General features: G+C 42.8%; 1 protein-coding gene across 5 annotated transcripts in view; it reads left to right on the top strand.

Moving 5' to 3' along the window:
- Positions 1–16,591, top strand: part of NRP1 (neuropilin 1) — a 147,926-nt gene that overhangs the window by 103,269 nt on the left and 28,066 nt on the right. For all 5 annotated transcript variants that reach the window (XR_014818078.1, XM_021064976.2, XM_005668178.4 and 2 more), the window contains exon 9: positions 10,669–11,000. Coding sequence is in view for 4 of the 5 variants with exons in the window: in XM_021064976.2 (XP_020920635.1) it covers positions 10,669–11,000 (332 nt within the window). In the remaining variant the exon portion in view is untranslated. The remainder of the gene's footprint in view (positions 1–10,668; positions 11,001–16,591) is intronic.

Raw genomic sequence — 16,591 nt, 5'->3', positions numbered from 1 at the left:
TCCACTTCGTGCGTGAGTGACCACGGTCAAGGCTCGTAGTGCCTCTAATCTCTGTTTCCTAGTCGGTCAGATGAACCTTAATTCACCTGTGATGAAGATTAAGTGAAAGGATGTATGTAACACTTGGGTTGGAGTGAGTGCTCACTAAATGGTACCCAGTAAATTAAACAGTTCTTGGTGCTCAATAAATTGAACCTAGAATCTGCCGCAGCAAACAGAGCCAATTACATGACAATGAGACAGTGACGTCAGAGTTTTCTTCTTGGTTACCAGAGCAGATACTTTGCATCTTTTAGAGGCCCTGGTCCCCTCAGTGGAGACAGATGAAAGAAGCAGAAGACTGCATGTCTTGTTTTCCATTGCATCCTGTGTGCCTGGAACATAATACATGCTCAATACGTGTATTTTTTTTTAATGAATGAACAAGTGAGTGATTGAATTGCAGTTTTATCCATATCTCTGTCAAGTAGGTGACTGGATTACCAAATTTCACTTTCTCTTCTTGAGTTTGCTAATTCAGTCAACTTAACTTTGCTAAGTCCTAACTCAATCTGGATTTTTTTAAAAAACTATTGAATTCAAAGTTACCATGGAGATCCATCACTTGAATCCAGTCTCCAGAGCCTCCAAGTTTTAATACAATTTTCTATTCAGAAATGATTTTTTCGAAAGACAGCAGTCTTGGAATAATCAGAGTATACAATAGTGGGTCCCGATAGAGAGCAGTAAGGAAAACCAGATTGGAGCAAACCACTCTGCTTTGTTGGTGATTGACGAAGGAATGTCTTCATTGTTTCAACAAGGCAGACTTCACCATTTTGGCAAAGCTGGACGTTGGTGAAAAAATCCTTGCCGTTTGAGAACACACTGCAAACTCTGCTAACTTACTCATTAACAGAAAGTTAATTCACTGGGGCTCTGGCACAGGTCAGTGTGTTCCTGTATGAATTAGAACTTGCAGAGTTCCCACTGTGGCTCAGCAGTTGCGAACCTGACTAGTATCCATGAGGTTCAATTCCTGGCATCGCTCAGTGGGTTAAGGATCCGGAGTTGCCGTGTGAGCTGCGGTATAGGTCAAAGATGCAGCTCGGATCCTGTGCCTCAGGTGCAGCCCTGAAAAAAAAAAAAGAATTTTCAAAGATGATCTCTGGCCCTGCAACATCCAGAGGTACCTTCAGAATCATCCAGGGAAGATTAAATTGTGCTCATTCAAGTTCACCCATCAAATGCGGTTATTACTTTCTCATTCTCTGAAAATTGTTTAACTGAGTATTTGATTTACCAGTATATCTCTTTTCTCATAAAAGCTTGATTAGGAGATTTTACTGTAAAATAATGTCAGTGGAAATAACCGCTGCCAGAGGAGAAAGGGGTTGGGGGGGTGAAATAATTGAAGGCAATAAAGAAGTACAAACCTCCAGTTATAAAAATCAGTTAGCCACTGGGATGTAATGCACAGCATAGGGAATATGGTCAGTAATTTTGCAAAAACTTTGTATGGGGTGAGATGGTTACTAAACTTACCATAGTGATCATTTCATTATAATACGCAAATGTCAAATTGTTATATAGCACACCTGAAACTAATGTAATATTGTACGTCAACTATATTTCAATTAAAAAAAAGAGAAAGAACCACCTAATTCCCCATCACAGATTTCATTTCTCCTTCCCATCTAGGATTAGTTTGAAGCTTTCTAAAGAGGGTTGCCAAGTAAGATACAGAATGTCTTGTTCAATTTGATGCAGACAAATGACAAATGATTTCTTCGTATAAGTATGTCCCATGCAATGTTTGGAACAAACTTATACTAAAAATAATTTGTTGTTTATTTGCAATTCTAATTTGGTAGCTTGTTTCTTGTTTTTTGTTGTTCTTTTTATTTTTATGGCCACACCTGCAGAAATATGTAAGTCCCTGGGCCAGGGATCAAATCAGAGCCGCAGCTGCTGGCCTACACCACGGCCACAGCAGCACCAGATCCAAGCTGCATCTTCAACCTATGCCATAGGATCCTCAACCCACTGAGTGAGGCCAGGTATCCTAACCTGCATCTTCGTAGATGCTGGTCAGGTTCTTAACCTGCTGAGCCACAACAGGAACTCCCTCTTGTTGTTGTTTTGTTATTTGTTCGCTAAATCTGGCAACACTATTTCCAGAGGATTAAGACGGAGCCAGGCTAAGGCACATCGGAGCCAGCCTACTGTGGAAGGTCACAGTGAGATCCCAGCATCTCACTCAAACTTTGAATTGTGAGTGTAATTTTTCTCCATATCATGGCCGAAAGCAGGTCACCTGGTTTCTATTCAAAGGCAAATCAAGGTGCCTCTTCATTGTTCTTGGACGAGGCAGATGTGCAGAAGGAATGCCAATCTGACTGTACCAGGTATGGCTCCATGGGCTGGTCGGGGGCTGGCAGCCCTAGGCTTGTGCCCTAGTCAGCTCTGCATTCAAGAAGGGACATTAATCCGGGAAAAGTTCTGCTCCCCTTATAATATTCAAGTTAATTGTGTTTTACTTCAAGTGGTAACATCTGGTCCGTATTACCAGCTAAACATTTTCTTTACAAAAGCTGGTTTTGAATCAGACAGGTGTGACCACAGTGACCAAAAATGTGAGTTCTATTTTTAACACTCTAATTTCCTAGATCTGCAGTAGAATAGTTTTGGTAAATCTTTTTATAATCCCCCATTGAATTTCTTCTTGGTTTCCAGATCCCAGCCTAGAGCAAATACTGTGGCTAAATTACAGGAAAGGTGCTTGAGGGAAATGGCAGCTGCCCTTCACGGTGTTAATAAGCTGATTCATTCGACAAATATTTGTGGAGCAAATACCATGTATAAAGCAGGGCACAAGGAGTCATAGAAAAGTTTTTAATATGACTTGGTTCTCACCCTCCAAGAACTTAAAATCTGAGGAGGCAAGTAGCCATGCAAGGAACTGACTATGGTCAGTATACATGAGACATCCAGATGGAGCTCCAGGAAGAGTTCCAGAACAGAGAAAACCATGTCTAGTTGGAGAGATTAGGAGAATTGGATGTAGAGCATGAAATCTGCAAACAAGTCAAGATTTTAAGATTGTGGGAAGGTCGAAGTTTCTGTCATGGCTCAGTGGAAACGAATCTGACTAGCATCCATGAGGATGAAGGTTCGATCCCCGGCCTCACTCTGTGGGTTAAGGATCCGGCATTGCCGTGAGGTGTGGTGTACGTTGAAGATGTGGCTTGGATCCTGTGCTGCTGTGGCTGTGGTGCAGGCTGCTGGCTGCAGCTCCAATTTGACCCTTAGCCTGGGAACCTCCATATGCCTTGGGTGTGGCCCTAAAAAGCCAAAAAAAAAACCAAGATTGTGGGAAGGCCAAAATGTTGGGGAATTGTTTGGTGGAATGGGAGAAAGCCTTCAACCACCGCCACCAAGGTGAAGAAGTCTGAGGAGGAGCCTCCATGTGCTTTGGGAAGTCTGACACACTGGGTGGAATGTACGTGCATAATTCCTAGGCAAGCAGGCACTGAATTTTTGAGTCAAGATCAAAAGGAATGTCTTTCTATGTACAACTGAATTGCTCTGCTGTACAGTAGAAATTAACACCACATGGTAAATCAACTCTACTTCAATAAAATAAAATAAAAGGAAATGGCATGACCTGAACTGTATAACTCAGGTGGAAAGTATCTGAGTAATTCCTTCTCAAGGGTCATGGATAACATGGGCAGAGCTCAACTGAATTAGATGCATGCCTCTCTCTTAGGATGGTTACATGTTTAGGCTAAATTTTGGTTGATGCAGAATAGAGATGTTTAAAAGAAAAGTAGCTTCTCATTCCTGGCATGTTCTTAATGGAGCTGTACAATTTTGAAAGGAGAATAATGGATGCATTGAATATTTCGTTATTAAGCCACCAATCGATTAATCAGTGATTGATACTCTCTCCTTATGCTCAGAAACTCCTTAAGCTGCGTAGAAGATTTTAAAAGATCTATGATGCTGTTCATTGTCTTCAAGGAATTTATAATCCAGTTATGGATATAAGATTCTCCATCTTAAAACATGGAGAGAAGAGCTTAATGCTAAACTCTGCTGCTTCCTGTACCTGCAGTCATATTTCTGAGAAGAGAGAGTTCAGATTAAAGGCTACAGTAGTTTGATAAGTTTTCAGGAAGAGCCTTAAGCTGGGTTCTAAAGTTGAGGCAGAACTTACCTCTATCAACAGGAGGATAAGAAGGTAGCAGGAACATTTTGAACAAAAGCAATGATGAGAATTCTCTCTACAGTATATGGGAAGAAAATAGATTAACTGGAATATGCTGTCACAATAGGAAATAAAATTAGATAAATAGGGTAAAGCCAAAATGAGGGTGTTGTGAGCCAGATAAAGACGTTGTATAGTGTCCCATAAATAATGGAGCGCTATGGAACATTTTTAGAGATCTCTCTCTTTGATTATTGTGGTAAAATAAACATAACATAGTTCACCATTCCCACCATTTTTTTTTTCTTTTCTCTTTTAATTGAAGTATAGTCGAATTACAGCATTGTGTTAGTTTCTGGTGTACAATACAATTGATTCAATTGTACATATTCTTTTCATATTCGTTTCCAGTATAGGTTATTATAAGATGCTGAATATGGTTCCCTGTGCTATATACCGTGTTTATCTATGTTACACATGGTAGTGTGCATCTGTTAATCCCAACTGCCTAATTTATTCCCCCCCACACCTTTTTCCTTTGGTAACCACAAGTTTGTAGTCTCTGAGTCTGTTTTGTAAATCAGTTCATTTGTATCATTTTTTTTAGATTCCACATATCAGCAATATTGTATATTTGTCTGGCTGACTTCACTTAATATGACAATCTGTAGGTCCACCCATGTTGCTGCAAATGGCAATGTTTCGTTCTTTTTATGGCTGAGTAATATTCCATTGTTTATTTGTACCACATCTTTTTTATGCATTCATTTATTGTTGGATACATATGTTGCTTCCATGTCTTGGCTGTTGTAAATAGTGCTGCTATCAACATTAGGGTCAATGTGTCTTTTCAAATTATCGTCTCCCGGATATATGCCCAGGAGTAGAATTGCTCTGTTTTTAGTTTTTTAAGAAACCTCCATACTGTTCTCCATAGTGGCTACTCTAACCATTGTTAAGAATACAATTCAGTTGCATTTATTAGTCACATTATTTTGCAACCATCACTATCCATTTTCAGAACTTTTCATTATCCCAGACTATAACTTTTATCCATTAAACCTTAACTCTCCACTCTCCCCTCATTCTAGCTTCTGTCTGTATGGATTTGACTACTCTAGGTAACTCATATTAATGGAATAATGCGATTATTTGTCCCTTTGCATCTGGCTTATTTTCTTTAGCGATGAAAGATTTTTAAGCATGAGAATGACATTTAAAAAATAATTATGGGGAGTTCCCGTCATGACGCAGTGGTTATCAAATCCAACTAGGAACCATGAGGTTGCGGGTTTGATCCCTGGCCTTGCTTAGTGGGTAAAGGATCCCGCGTTGTTGTGGCTCTGGTGTAGGCAGGGGGCTACAGCTCTGATTCGACCCCTAGCCTGGGAACCTCCATATGCCAAGGGAGCAGCCCTAAAAAAGACCAAACAAACAAACAAAAAAAAACAATTATGAAAAGTGAAATGGGGAGTTCCCATTGTGGCTCAGCAGGTTAAGGACCCAGCTAGTATCCATGAGGATGTGGGTTTTTTTTTTTTATAATTTTTTTTATTTTCCCACTGTACAGCAAGGGGGTCAGGTTATCCTTACATGTATACATTACAATTACATTTTTTTCCCCACCCTTTCTTCTGTTGCAAAATGAGTATCTAGACAAAGTTCTCAATGCTATTCAGCAGGATCTCCTTGTAAATCTATTCTAAGATGTGTCTGATAAGCCCAAGCTCCCGATCCCTCCCACTCCCTCCCCCTCCCATCAGGCAGCCACAAGTCTCTTCTCCAAGTCCATGATTTTCTTTTCTGAGGAGATGTTCATTTGTGCAGGATATTAGATTCCAGTTATAAGTGATATCATATGGTATTGGTCTTTGTCTTTCTGGCTCATTTCACTCAGTATGAGATTCTCTAGTTCCATCCATGTTGCTGCAAATGGCATTATGTCATTCTTTTTTATGGCTGAGTAGTATTCCATTGTGTACATAGACCACATCTTCCGAATCCAATCCTCTGTCAATGGACATTTGGGTTGTTTCCATGTCCTGGCTATTGTGAATAGTGCTGCAATGAACATGCGGGTGCACGTGTCTCTTTTAAGTAGAGCTTTGTCTGGATAGATGCCCAAGAGTGGGATTGCGGGGTCATATGGAAGTTCTATGTATAGATTTCTAAGGTATCTCCAAACTGTTCTCCATAGTGGCTGTACCAGTTGACATTCCCACCATCAGTGCAGGAGGGTTCCCTTTTCTCCACAGCCCCTCCCGCACTTTTTATTTGTGGATTTATTAATGATGGCCATTCTGACTGGTGTGAGGTGGTATCTCATGGTAGTTTTGATTTGCATTTCTCTTATAACCAGCAATGTTGAGCATTTTTTCATGTGTTTGCTGGCCATATGTATATCTTCTTTGGAGAAATGTCTATTCAGGTCTTTTGCCCATTTTTCCATTGATTGATTGGTTTTTTTGCTGTTGAGTTGTATAAGTTGCTTATATATTCTAGAGATTAAGCCCTTGTCAATTGCATCATTTGAAACTGTTTTCTCCCATTCTGTAAGTTGTCTTTTTGTTTTCTTTTTGGTTTCCTTTGCTGTGCAAAAGCTTTTCAGTTTGATGAGGTCCCATGGGTTTACTTTTGCTCTAATTTCTATTGCTTTGGGAGACTGACCTGAGAAAATATTCATAATGTTGATGTCAGAGAGTGTTTTGCCTATGTTTTCTTCTAGGAGTTTGATGGTGTCCTGTCGTATATTTAAGTCTTTCAGCCATTTGGAGTTTATTTTTGTGCATGGTGTGAGGGTGTGTTCTAGTTTCATTGCTTTGCATGCTGCTGTCCAGACTTCCCAGCAATGCTTGCTGAATAGACTTTCTTTTTCCCATTTTATGTTCTTGCCTCCCTTGTCAAAGATGAATTGACCATAGGTGTCAGGGTTTATTTCCGGATTCTCTATTCTGTTCCATTGGTCGGTCTGTCTGTTTTGATACCAGTTCCACACTGTTTTGATGACTGTGGCTTTGTAGTATTTCTTGAAGTCTGGGAGAGTTATGCCTCCTGCTTGGTTTTTGTTTCTCAGGATTGCTTTGGCGATTCTGGGTCTTTTGTGGTTCCATATAAATGTTTGGATTGTTTGTTCTAGTTCTGTGGAAAATGTCATGGGTAATTTGATAGGGATTGCATTGAATCTGTAGATTGCTTTGGATAGTATGGCCATTTTTACAATACTGATTTTCCCAATCCAGGAACATGGAATATCTTTCCATTTCTTTACATCTTCTTTGATTTCTTTGATTAAAGTTTTATAGTTCTCGGCATATAGGTCCTTTACCTCCTTGGTCAGGTGTATTCCGAGGTATTTGATTTTGTGAGGTGCAATTTTAAAAGGTATCGTATTTTTGTATTCCTTTTCTAATGTTTCATTGCTGGTATACAGAAATGCAACTGACTTCTGAATGTTAATCTTATATCCTGCTACTTTGCTGAATTTATTAATCAGTTCAAGTAGTTTTGGGGTTGGGTCCTTAGGGTTTTCTAGGTATAGTATCATGTCATCTGCATACAGTGACAGTTTGATCTCTTCTCTTCCTATATGGATGCCTTTTATTTCTTTTATTTGTCTAATTGCTATGGCTAAAACTTCCAAAACGATGTTGAAGAGCAGTGGTGAGAGTGGGCATCCCTGTCTTGTTCCAGATTTGAGTGAGAAGGCTTTGAGTTTTTCCCCATTGAGTATTATGTTTGCTGTGGGTTTATCATAAATGGCTTTGATTATGTACGGGAATGTTCCCTCTATACTCACTTTGGCGAGGGTCTTGATCATGAATGGATGTTGGACTTTGTCAAATGCTTTTTCTGCGTCTATTGAGATGATCTTATGATTTTTGACTTTTTTTTTTGTTAATGTGGTGTATGATGCTGATTGATTTGTGTATGTTGAACCATCCTTGTGAACCTGGGATGAACCCAACCTGGTCATGGTGTATAATTTTTTTGATATGTTGTTGGATTCGGTTGGCTAAGATTTTGTTGAGAATTTTTGCATCTATATTCATCAATGATATTGGGCGATAGTTTTCTTTTTTGGTGGTATCTCTGTCTGGTTTTGGAATGAGGGTGATGGTGGCATCATAGAATGTCTTTGGGAGTATTCCTTCTTCTTCAACCTTTTGAAAGAGTTTAAGGAGGATGGGCACCAATTCCTCTTTATATGTTTGATAAAATTCACCTGTGAAGCCATCTAGTCCTGGACTTTTATTTGTAGGGAGTGATTTTATGACCTCTTCAATTTCATTTCTAGTGATTGGTCTGTTCAGTTGGTCTGTTTCTGCTTGATTCAGTTTTGGCAGGCTGTAAGATTCTAGAAAATTGTCCATTTCTTCCAGATTGTCAAACTTGTTGCCGTATAGTTGTTCATAGTATTCTCTTATGGTTTTTTGTATTTCTGCTGTATCCGTTGTGATTTCTCCTTTTTCATTTATAATTTTGGTGATTTGGGTTCTTTCTCTCCTCTTTTTAGTGAGTCTGGCCAGGGGTTTATCAATTTTGTTCACCTTTTCAAAGAACCAGCTCTTGGTTTTATTAATTTTCTCTATTGTTTTTTGAGTCTCTATTTTATTGATTTCTTCTTTGATCTTTATAATTTCCTTCCTTCTGCTGACTTTAGGACTTTTTTGTTCTTCTTTTTCTAATTCATTTAGGTGGAGGGTTAGGTTGTCAATTTGGGATCTTTCTTCTTTTTTGAGAAAGGCCTGTATTGCTATAAATTTCCCTCTGAGCACTGCTTTCGCAGCATCCCATAGATTTGGAGAGGTTGTGTCTTCATTATCATTTGTTTCAAGGTAGTTTTTAATTTCCTTCTTGATTTCCTCATTGACCCATTGGTTTTTTAGTAGCATGTTGTTTAGTCTCCATGTAGTAGGTTTTTTCTCTTTCCTTTTCCCATGGTTGGTTTCTAATTTCATGGCATTGTGTCAGAGAAGATACTTGAGATAATTTCTGTGCTCCTAAATATTGAGATTAGCTTTGTGTCCCAATGTGTGGTCTATTCTTGAGAATGTTCCACGAACATTTGAGAAGAATGTGTATTCTGCTTTTTTTGGATGTAGTGTCCTGAAGATATCAATTAAGTCTAACTTTTCTATTGTTTCCTTTAGGATCTCTGTTGCTTTATTGGTTTTCTGTCTAGAGGATCTGTCCATTGATGTGAGGGGGGTATTAAGGTCTCCTACTATGATTGTATTCTCATCAATATCTCCCTTTATGTCTGTTAATATTTGTTGTATGTATCTGGGTGCTCCTGTATTTGGGGCATATATGTTGACGATAGTAACATCCCCATGAGGATGTGGGTTTGATCCCTGGCCTTGCTCAGTGGGTTAAGGATCCTGTATTGCTGTAAGCTTCAGCATAGGTCACAGATGAAGCTTAGATCTGGCATTGCTGTGGCTGTGGCATAGGCAGGCAGCTGCAGCTCTGATCTGACCCTTAGCCTGGGAACTTCCATATGCTACAGGTGTGGCCCTAAAAAGAAACAAAAAACAAAAAACAAAAAAAACAGGTGATATGGCTGTGGTTGTTTCAAAACTGGGGTTTGAAAGGCCAGCCAGGAGACCATTTAGCATGTAGGGCAGGAGAGCTCATATCAAGATGATGCCAAAAGAAATGGAGATGGTAAGGCAGGTCTAGTACGCTGCCTAATATATGGACAAATGTGCCAGCATTTGGTAGCAGAACAGACATGGAAAATGGAAAATAGGGAAAGACAAGATGACTAGTTAGGAACTAGCTGATTTGGTGATTCCACCCATTAAGTACAGAGTTAGTTAAAGGGATCCAGTGTCAAGGGGAGAGGATCAATTCTGTTTGGACTTGGGATGTTTGCAGTGACAGTGGGATCTTGTGTGCAAAATGCTTGTGCAATAAGAAATGGGTTGGGGGGACACCTGGGAGGAGAATGGGCCCCTCCTTCAACCTCACTCCAAAAGTGCCCCCCTCTCTGTAAGGCCCCACCTGTCTCTTCAGCCTGCCTCAAGCTCTTTCCTTCCGGTCACTTCCTCATCACTTTCTTTTTACTTTTCTATTGCAAACTTTCCTGCTGTGGAGTGTATTGATGGCCACATCGCCAGCCCTCCATAAACTGAACTTCCACCAGGCAGGGCCTGTACTTGCTCTAGGGTTAACTTCCAGATACCAAAGGGACTCAACATCAATATTTTGACATTAATCTTGGAAAAACTCAAAAAGGGAGAAATGAATGTTCTTACTGAAGATTTTCTGTATTGGACTGTGAGTGTACAGGGCAGGGCGTGCGCGAGGAGGCGGAGGAAGCTCTGGTTTAATGTCAGATGATCCAGACATTTCCAGACATACACGAGTGGGTCAGACGATGTTTTTATTCGCTATGCTGGATTCTCTTTCTAAGCATGTTAGAAAGACCTCTAGAAAGTCAATTTACATTGCATAATCTGTTCCCTCTCTAGATTATCCTTGCTCTGGAATGTTGGGTATGGTGTCCGGACTTATTTCCGACTCCCAGATCACAGCGTCCAACCAAGGGGACAGGAATTGGATGCCTGAAAATATCCGCCTGGTGACCAGCCGCTCTGGCTGGGCGCTGCCCCCCGCCCCCCACCCGTACGTGAACGAGTGGCTCCAGGTGGACCTGGGAGAGGAGAAGATCGTGCGGGGTATCATCATTCAGGGGGGCAAGCACCGGGAGAACAAGGTGTACATGAGGAAGTTCAAGATCGGCTACAGCAACAACGGCTCCGACTGGAAGATGATCATGGACGATGGCAAGCGCAAGGCCAAGGTGAGACCCGCGGCGGGGGCGGCGGCCGGGGCCGGGGCGGGAGCAGCGCCAGGAGGAGGCCTTCCCTCGAGGCCTTGAGGCGAATCCAGGACCCTGGCCTCTTCCTGCGGAAGCGGGGCCTCTCATTTCCTGCAAGCCGTGGGATCTGCGGGGGCGAGTGGTGGCCTCTGATTCCAAGGAAGATGCGAAGGGGATGCGGAAACCACATCCCAGACAAACACAGGAGGAAAGCGTGGCCGGTCACCTTTCCTTCCATTAGGGACCAGCAAGCAGGTGGCTCAGATCCAGGGGACAGGGCGGTGGGGAGGGCGTAGCCAGGGGCTCAGGGTCACCAGGTAGGAACTCAGAATCTGTAGATTTTGAGCTGAGTGAGCACCCTGCTGCCCAGTCCCCTTCTCTCACTCATCCCTTAAGTGTATTTTTTTTTTACAAATTTTAATTTTTTTAATGAAAGAGTCTTTAGATTCTGTAGTGCTTTACAATTTTCAAAAATTTCATAACTGCTGAAATACATATAACGGAAAATTGGCCACGTTAACCTTTGGAAGTGTACAGTTAGTAGCGTTAAGTGTATTCACATTGCTGTGCAATCAATCTCTAGAACTTTCTCATCTTGCGAAACTGAAACTCCGTCCCCGCTGAGCGATAACTTTCCACCTGCCTCTCCCCCTGCCCCAAACAGCCACCGGTCCACTTTCTGTTTCTATGAATTTGACTACTCCGGGGCCTCATGGAAGTGGAGTCAGACAATACACATCCTTTCCTGACGGGCTTAGGGCTTATTTTACGTGGCACAGCGGCCTGGAGGTTCATCCATGTTGTAGCCTGTGTCAGAATTTCATTCCTTTTTAAGGCTGAATAATATTCTATTGTATGTACAGACCACGTGTTATTTATCTATTCATCCATTGATGGGCACTTCCCTTGCTTCTAACTTTGTGCTATCGTGAATAATGCTTAAGTCTATTTTTTAACGCATTGAACCTTTTAAAATGCAGTTGGCCCTTGATCTAGCGAAAAAGGAAATATTCCAACCTTCACCAGAAAACGTGGTTTTTGTTTTTTTGTTTGTTTGTTTTAGCAAAACAGATATTCTTTAGTGATTTTGTTTTACTTAAGCTGCTGGTTAAATGTTATTTGCATTTCCTGAGCGCAGAACACCAACTAGGAAAGGATGCCCCCAAGTATACTGGGTGGTCTGGAAGCTGGTTTCAGATTCAAATAAGGAACAGCCCACAGAAATTCCATTCTGTATGCAGAACTATATGTGGGAATTGTTTTCAACTTATGTTAACACCCCCCCACCCCGGCCACCAGGACAACTGGCCTGTTGGTCCCCGCCTTTCCAGCCTTGCTTCGCAGAGGACCTACTCCTTTTGTGAAAGGATTTTAGCCCATTGAACAGATTGTCATCCTCCCTCTCACTCTAAGAGGGTGAGAATATGGCTTAATACAGTAACTCAGGCCAAAGCTTTGCAGGCAGGAGAAAAAGCCAGGCTGTGCAACTGTTCTTGGGTGGCTGTCAGGTGAGAATGCTGAACCCTAACCACTTGATGTAGGTCCCCGGAACTTTGTCCCTTTGGAGAAAGAATTCAGCAAAGAGACTGAGGGTAGTGAGGCAAGTAAGTGTTTATTTAAAGAGAGAAGAGAGAAAAGACAGGGTGTGGGGAAGCATAGGCACAGGCAGCTTGGGGGCCGGGGGTGTGGAGAGAGAGACAGACAGACAGACAGTGAGGAAGAGAGCCACCCCTGCTTCGCAGATCATTTAAATCACTTGTATGGGGGGCAGCCCATGCCAGCCTCCTCTGGCCACTCATCTTGCTTCCTCGGGCTGTGGCCTGACTCTGGGCCCTGCCCTGTGAGCACGTGCATCCTTCAGCCAGGATGGATTCTAGCGCAAGGGTCTCTGTGAAGGTGACAGGATGTGCTGTAGTCTGGTGCTCTCCTTTCTCTGACCCCTGAGAAACCTTCCTGGGAGTGTGTGGTTCCAGAGATCTCCTTGACCTCAAGAATAAGAAATAAGTGGTCTCTGTTTTATCCAAGCAGGATGCAGCTTTTATCTGGAAGTCATCTGTCCATAGGGAACAAATCACGGTTGCTCAGCCTGGGACCCATCTATCTCCTGTGGGTCTGCACAGCCAGCTCCCACTCTGCCCGGGTGTGGGGGCTCTGCAGAGACGCCTGTGCCCACGGGCTGTGCTCGGCAGTGGTGTGCAGGCCACCTCGAGGGCTGACGCTGTCGGAAACGTAAGCGTTCCTCTCCCATGTCGCCCCGGGTGAACTTGTGGTTTCTGAACCATGTCCAGTGGTTTCTAAAAAGCTGTGTGCAGCTACTTTCTTTCTTGAGTCCGTTTCATTTTCCCCTTTTATGTCTGCGCCTCTTGTTTTGGTGGAAGAAAAAGTAAAATAAACCTCAGAAGCTGGAGTTCCCCGAAGTTTTTCTGAGGAGCGGTGAGCCCTGTGGCTTTATCACCAAGTGTGAATGGGCTCCAAACCAACAACTTCCCAAGCCTGGCGGTGTGTGCTGTTGAGTCCTTCAACCCTAGGGTTCTAAGGCGGAAGGAAAACAAATTACCACATGCTTTGGATGGGTTGCATCCTGTGCTTCCCGGCCCTCGTTATCTAATCTGCTCTCCTGCAATCAGGTCTAAATCTGGCACGCTGTTGTAGTCCGTCAGGTGTAGAATTCACCAGAAGCCAGCCCAGAGCTTTCGGCTTTAACAACAACAACAAAAAAAAAACCCCACAAAAAACAAAACCAAAAAAAAACACTCGGAGTTCCCGTCGTGGCGCAGTGGTTAACGAATCCGACTAGGAACCATGAGGTTGCGGGTTCGGTCCCTGCCCTTGCTCAGTGGGTTAACGATCCGGCGTTGCCGTGAGCTGTGGTGTAGGTTGCAGACGCGGCTCGGATCCCGAGTTGCTGTGGCTCTGGCGTAGGCCGGTGGCTACAGCTCCGATTCAACCCCTAGCCTGGGAACCTCCATATGCCGCGGGAGCGGCCCAAGAAATAGCAACAATAACAACAACAACAACAACAACAAAAGACAAAAAAGACAAAAAAAAAAAAAAAAACACTCCATTCAAGATTGATTGAATATGTTAGATTTTATTGCTAAAATATGACTTATCCATCATTATCTTCCTACGCATTTAAACCATAAAACTTCTCAGTCATTTACATGGCACCTAATCTGTGATTCCTAACATGTCCATCCCCCTGGAATAAAATCTTCAGGATGAAAAAGGAAACTGGTTAAACCCTCCTTTTAGGACCAGTATGTATTTCTAAATGGCACAGAGATATTTAAAACTTACTTTAGTAAAACTTGCAAATGAAAGCTGCCTGTCTAGGATGCTGAGTACCTTCTACCTAATGGTAAAGGGAGCACTGTGTTTGGTGATAGAGCATAGCACTTGGATGGATTTCACATCCTCTGTGCCCTCTCCTTAGTTCCTTCCCTTAAATAGTGCATGACATACAGGGTGTATCACAGTCTTTGAGTCAACTAGACTTTCCAGGGGCAGATAGATTCTAAACACTGCAAGCCCTCTTCCTCTAAAGCATGGTTAGCAAAAGGACACAAAGACATTTAGTAAACAATCTTAAGTTAGCAAACTTAGCCCACTTCCATCCGGCCCTTCCTTGCTATTACTCTTCCCTGCTCATTACAGCCAGCCTTTATAATCTATTTATGTTGTGCTGATTCTTTGCTCAAGTTCAAAGAAGGGGAAGAGCCTGGGATTCGTAGCTGCAAGTACTTCTCTGCTAGCATTGTTGGAGCTATGTTAACATAGATGGAAGATGCCCGTATAGGAACACTGTTTTCATATGAGTGTCTTGGGACAGTTCATTGGGCCTGACAATGATATATATCAGATTCTCAGCGGCAGCAACTGCAGTTCTATAAGGAGTGTGGGGCCTCAGGAGTGAATTTGCTTGTGAAAATGATAGGAGGAAACTTTGAGAGAAGCAGGTCTATCTCAGCCCCCGACTTCTAGATTCCTAGATTTTCTGAGTTGGAAAAGGCTGATCTATTTACTTCTAGAAGTCAGGGAACCTCCAGTTATGTCACTGCTTCCCACCCTGTCTGCCTTCTCTTTCTTGTGTCCCCTGATTGGCCAGGATATTTCCACCACGGGATGGTGGCAGCTTCAGCTGGTTTCTGATATCTCAATCCCACTGTTGGGTGTGGTACCCACTCCTGATGGGGATGGACATGGCCACCCGCTCAATCAGGTCTCCCAAGTTGGGAAACCCAAACTGCACTCCATTTAAAGAAAAAGCAAGGGAACTGAATGTGCCGTGGTGGGAAGAGACCTCAGTGTCCTAGACTTCAGTCTTGTCTTCCATTAAAATAAGGAGATCAAACTAGGTTGTTTCTAATGGCAGCGTGGTAAAGGGCAACAGGTAAAATGGCTAGTTCTGAATCCCAAGGCAATGGGCAAGCTCCTTGACCTCCTTGTGCCTCCTCAGTAAAAGGAGGGTAATAATAGGACCTACCTCTTGGAGCTGTCTTGAGAATTAAGCGAGCGAAGACATTTTAAGCCCTAGAACAATGCTTTGCACCAGTAAAGATCACATGTGCTTGATATATAAAGAGACAATCCCAGCGATAAGGCATTTTGATTTTTCTAATTCCCTTCCTTCTTCCCATTCTGGACAGAGTCAGGAATGCTGTTAGGAGAAGAGGACGCAGGCAGGCTTATCTATTTCTTGAAGAAGAAAACAGGTCTAGTCATTGCTCTATTTTCTTACAACTCCGCTCGAGGATTTTAACCTTCCTAACAATGCAAAAAGGGAAATGGAATAATCCAGCAACAGCAGGACAGTAACGGCCTGGCTTCTGAACACGTCACAGGGACATCCCATTAGGAATGTCTGTCACCAGGAGGTGCTAACTCACTGTCGGGCAGCCAGACATCAGAGCATCACTTTGTTAGCGGTCAGGACCCTGTCGCCTTCCTGAGATGAGGTCTTTTACCTATGAACGCTTCCAGCTAATGCTGCTGCTTACGTCAACAGCCGTTCCAGCAGTTGCACTAACCCAAGTTCTTGACCACACAGCTCTTGTACTACATGGAATTTACTCTCTCCTCCCCCAGGAATGTGCTTCCTCGCTCTTCTAGAGGATGGAGTTGTAGCAAAGGCAGGACCCACTCTCTTAAGGGAATGTAAGAGGGGTACTTCTTGGAAATGTGGTGTCTGTATAAGCTCTGAGAAATGGTGGCTCTCTTCCCGAGTCATCTTCCTCCACTTCCAAGAAGCGGTAAAAGTGTGGCTTCTCCCAGGCACATCAGCATAGCATTTAACAGTGTGTCTCATTGGGGAATTCCCATTGTGGCTCAGCGGGTTAAGAACCCAACTAGGATCCATGAGGATGTGGGTTCAATCCCTGGCCTCGCTCAGTGGGTTAAGGATCCAGCCTTGCCGTGAGCTGTGGTATAGGTCGCAGACACAGCTTGGATCCCACGTTGCTGTGGCTGTGGGGTAGGCCGGCAGCTGCAGCTCTGATTTGACCCCCAACCTGGGAACTTTCAAATGCACTTTTATGTGCGTCCCTAAAAGGAAAAAAAATGTGTCTCATTTG

This window comes from Sus scrofa, chromosome 10 (genome assembly GCF_054392235.1).
Source record: "Sus scrofa isolate SSC_HxYL_T2T_F1_AM1 chromosome 10, Sscrofa_HxYL_maternal_Yorkshire_Landrace_v2.0, whole genome shotgun sequence".
In the NCBI taxonomy this organism is placed as follows: Eukaryota; Metazoa; Chordata; class Mammalia; order Artiodactyla; family Suidae; genus Sus; species Sus scrofa.
The sequence above is the reverse complement of the archived record's forward strand: the minus strand, read 5'-3'. Positions and strand labels throughout refer to the sequence as shown.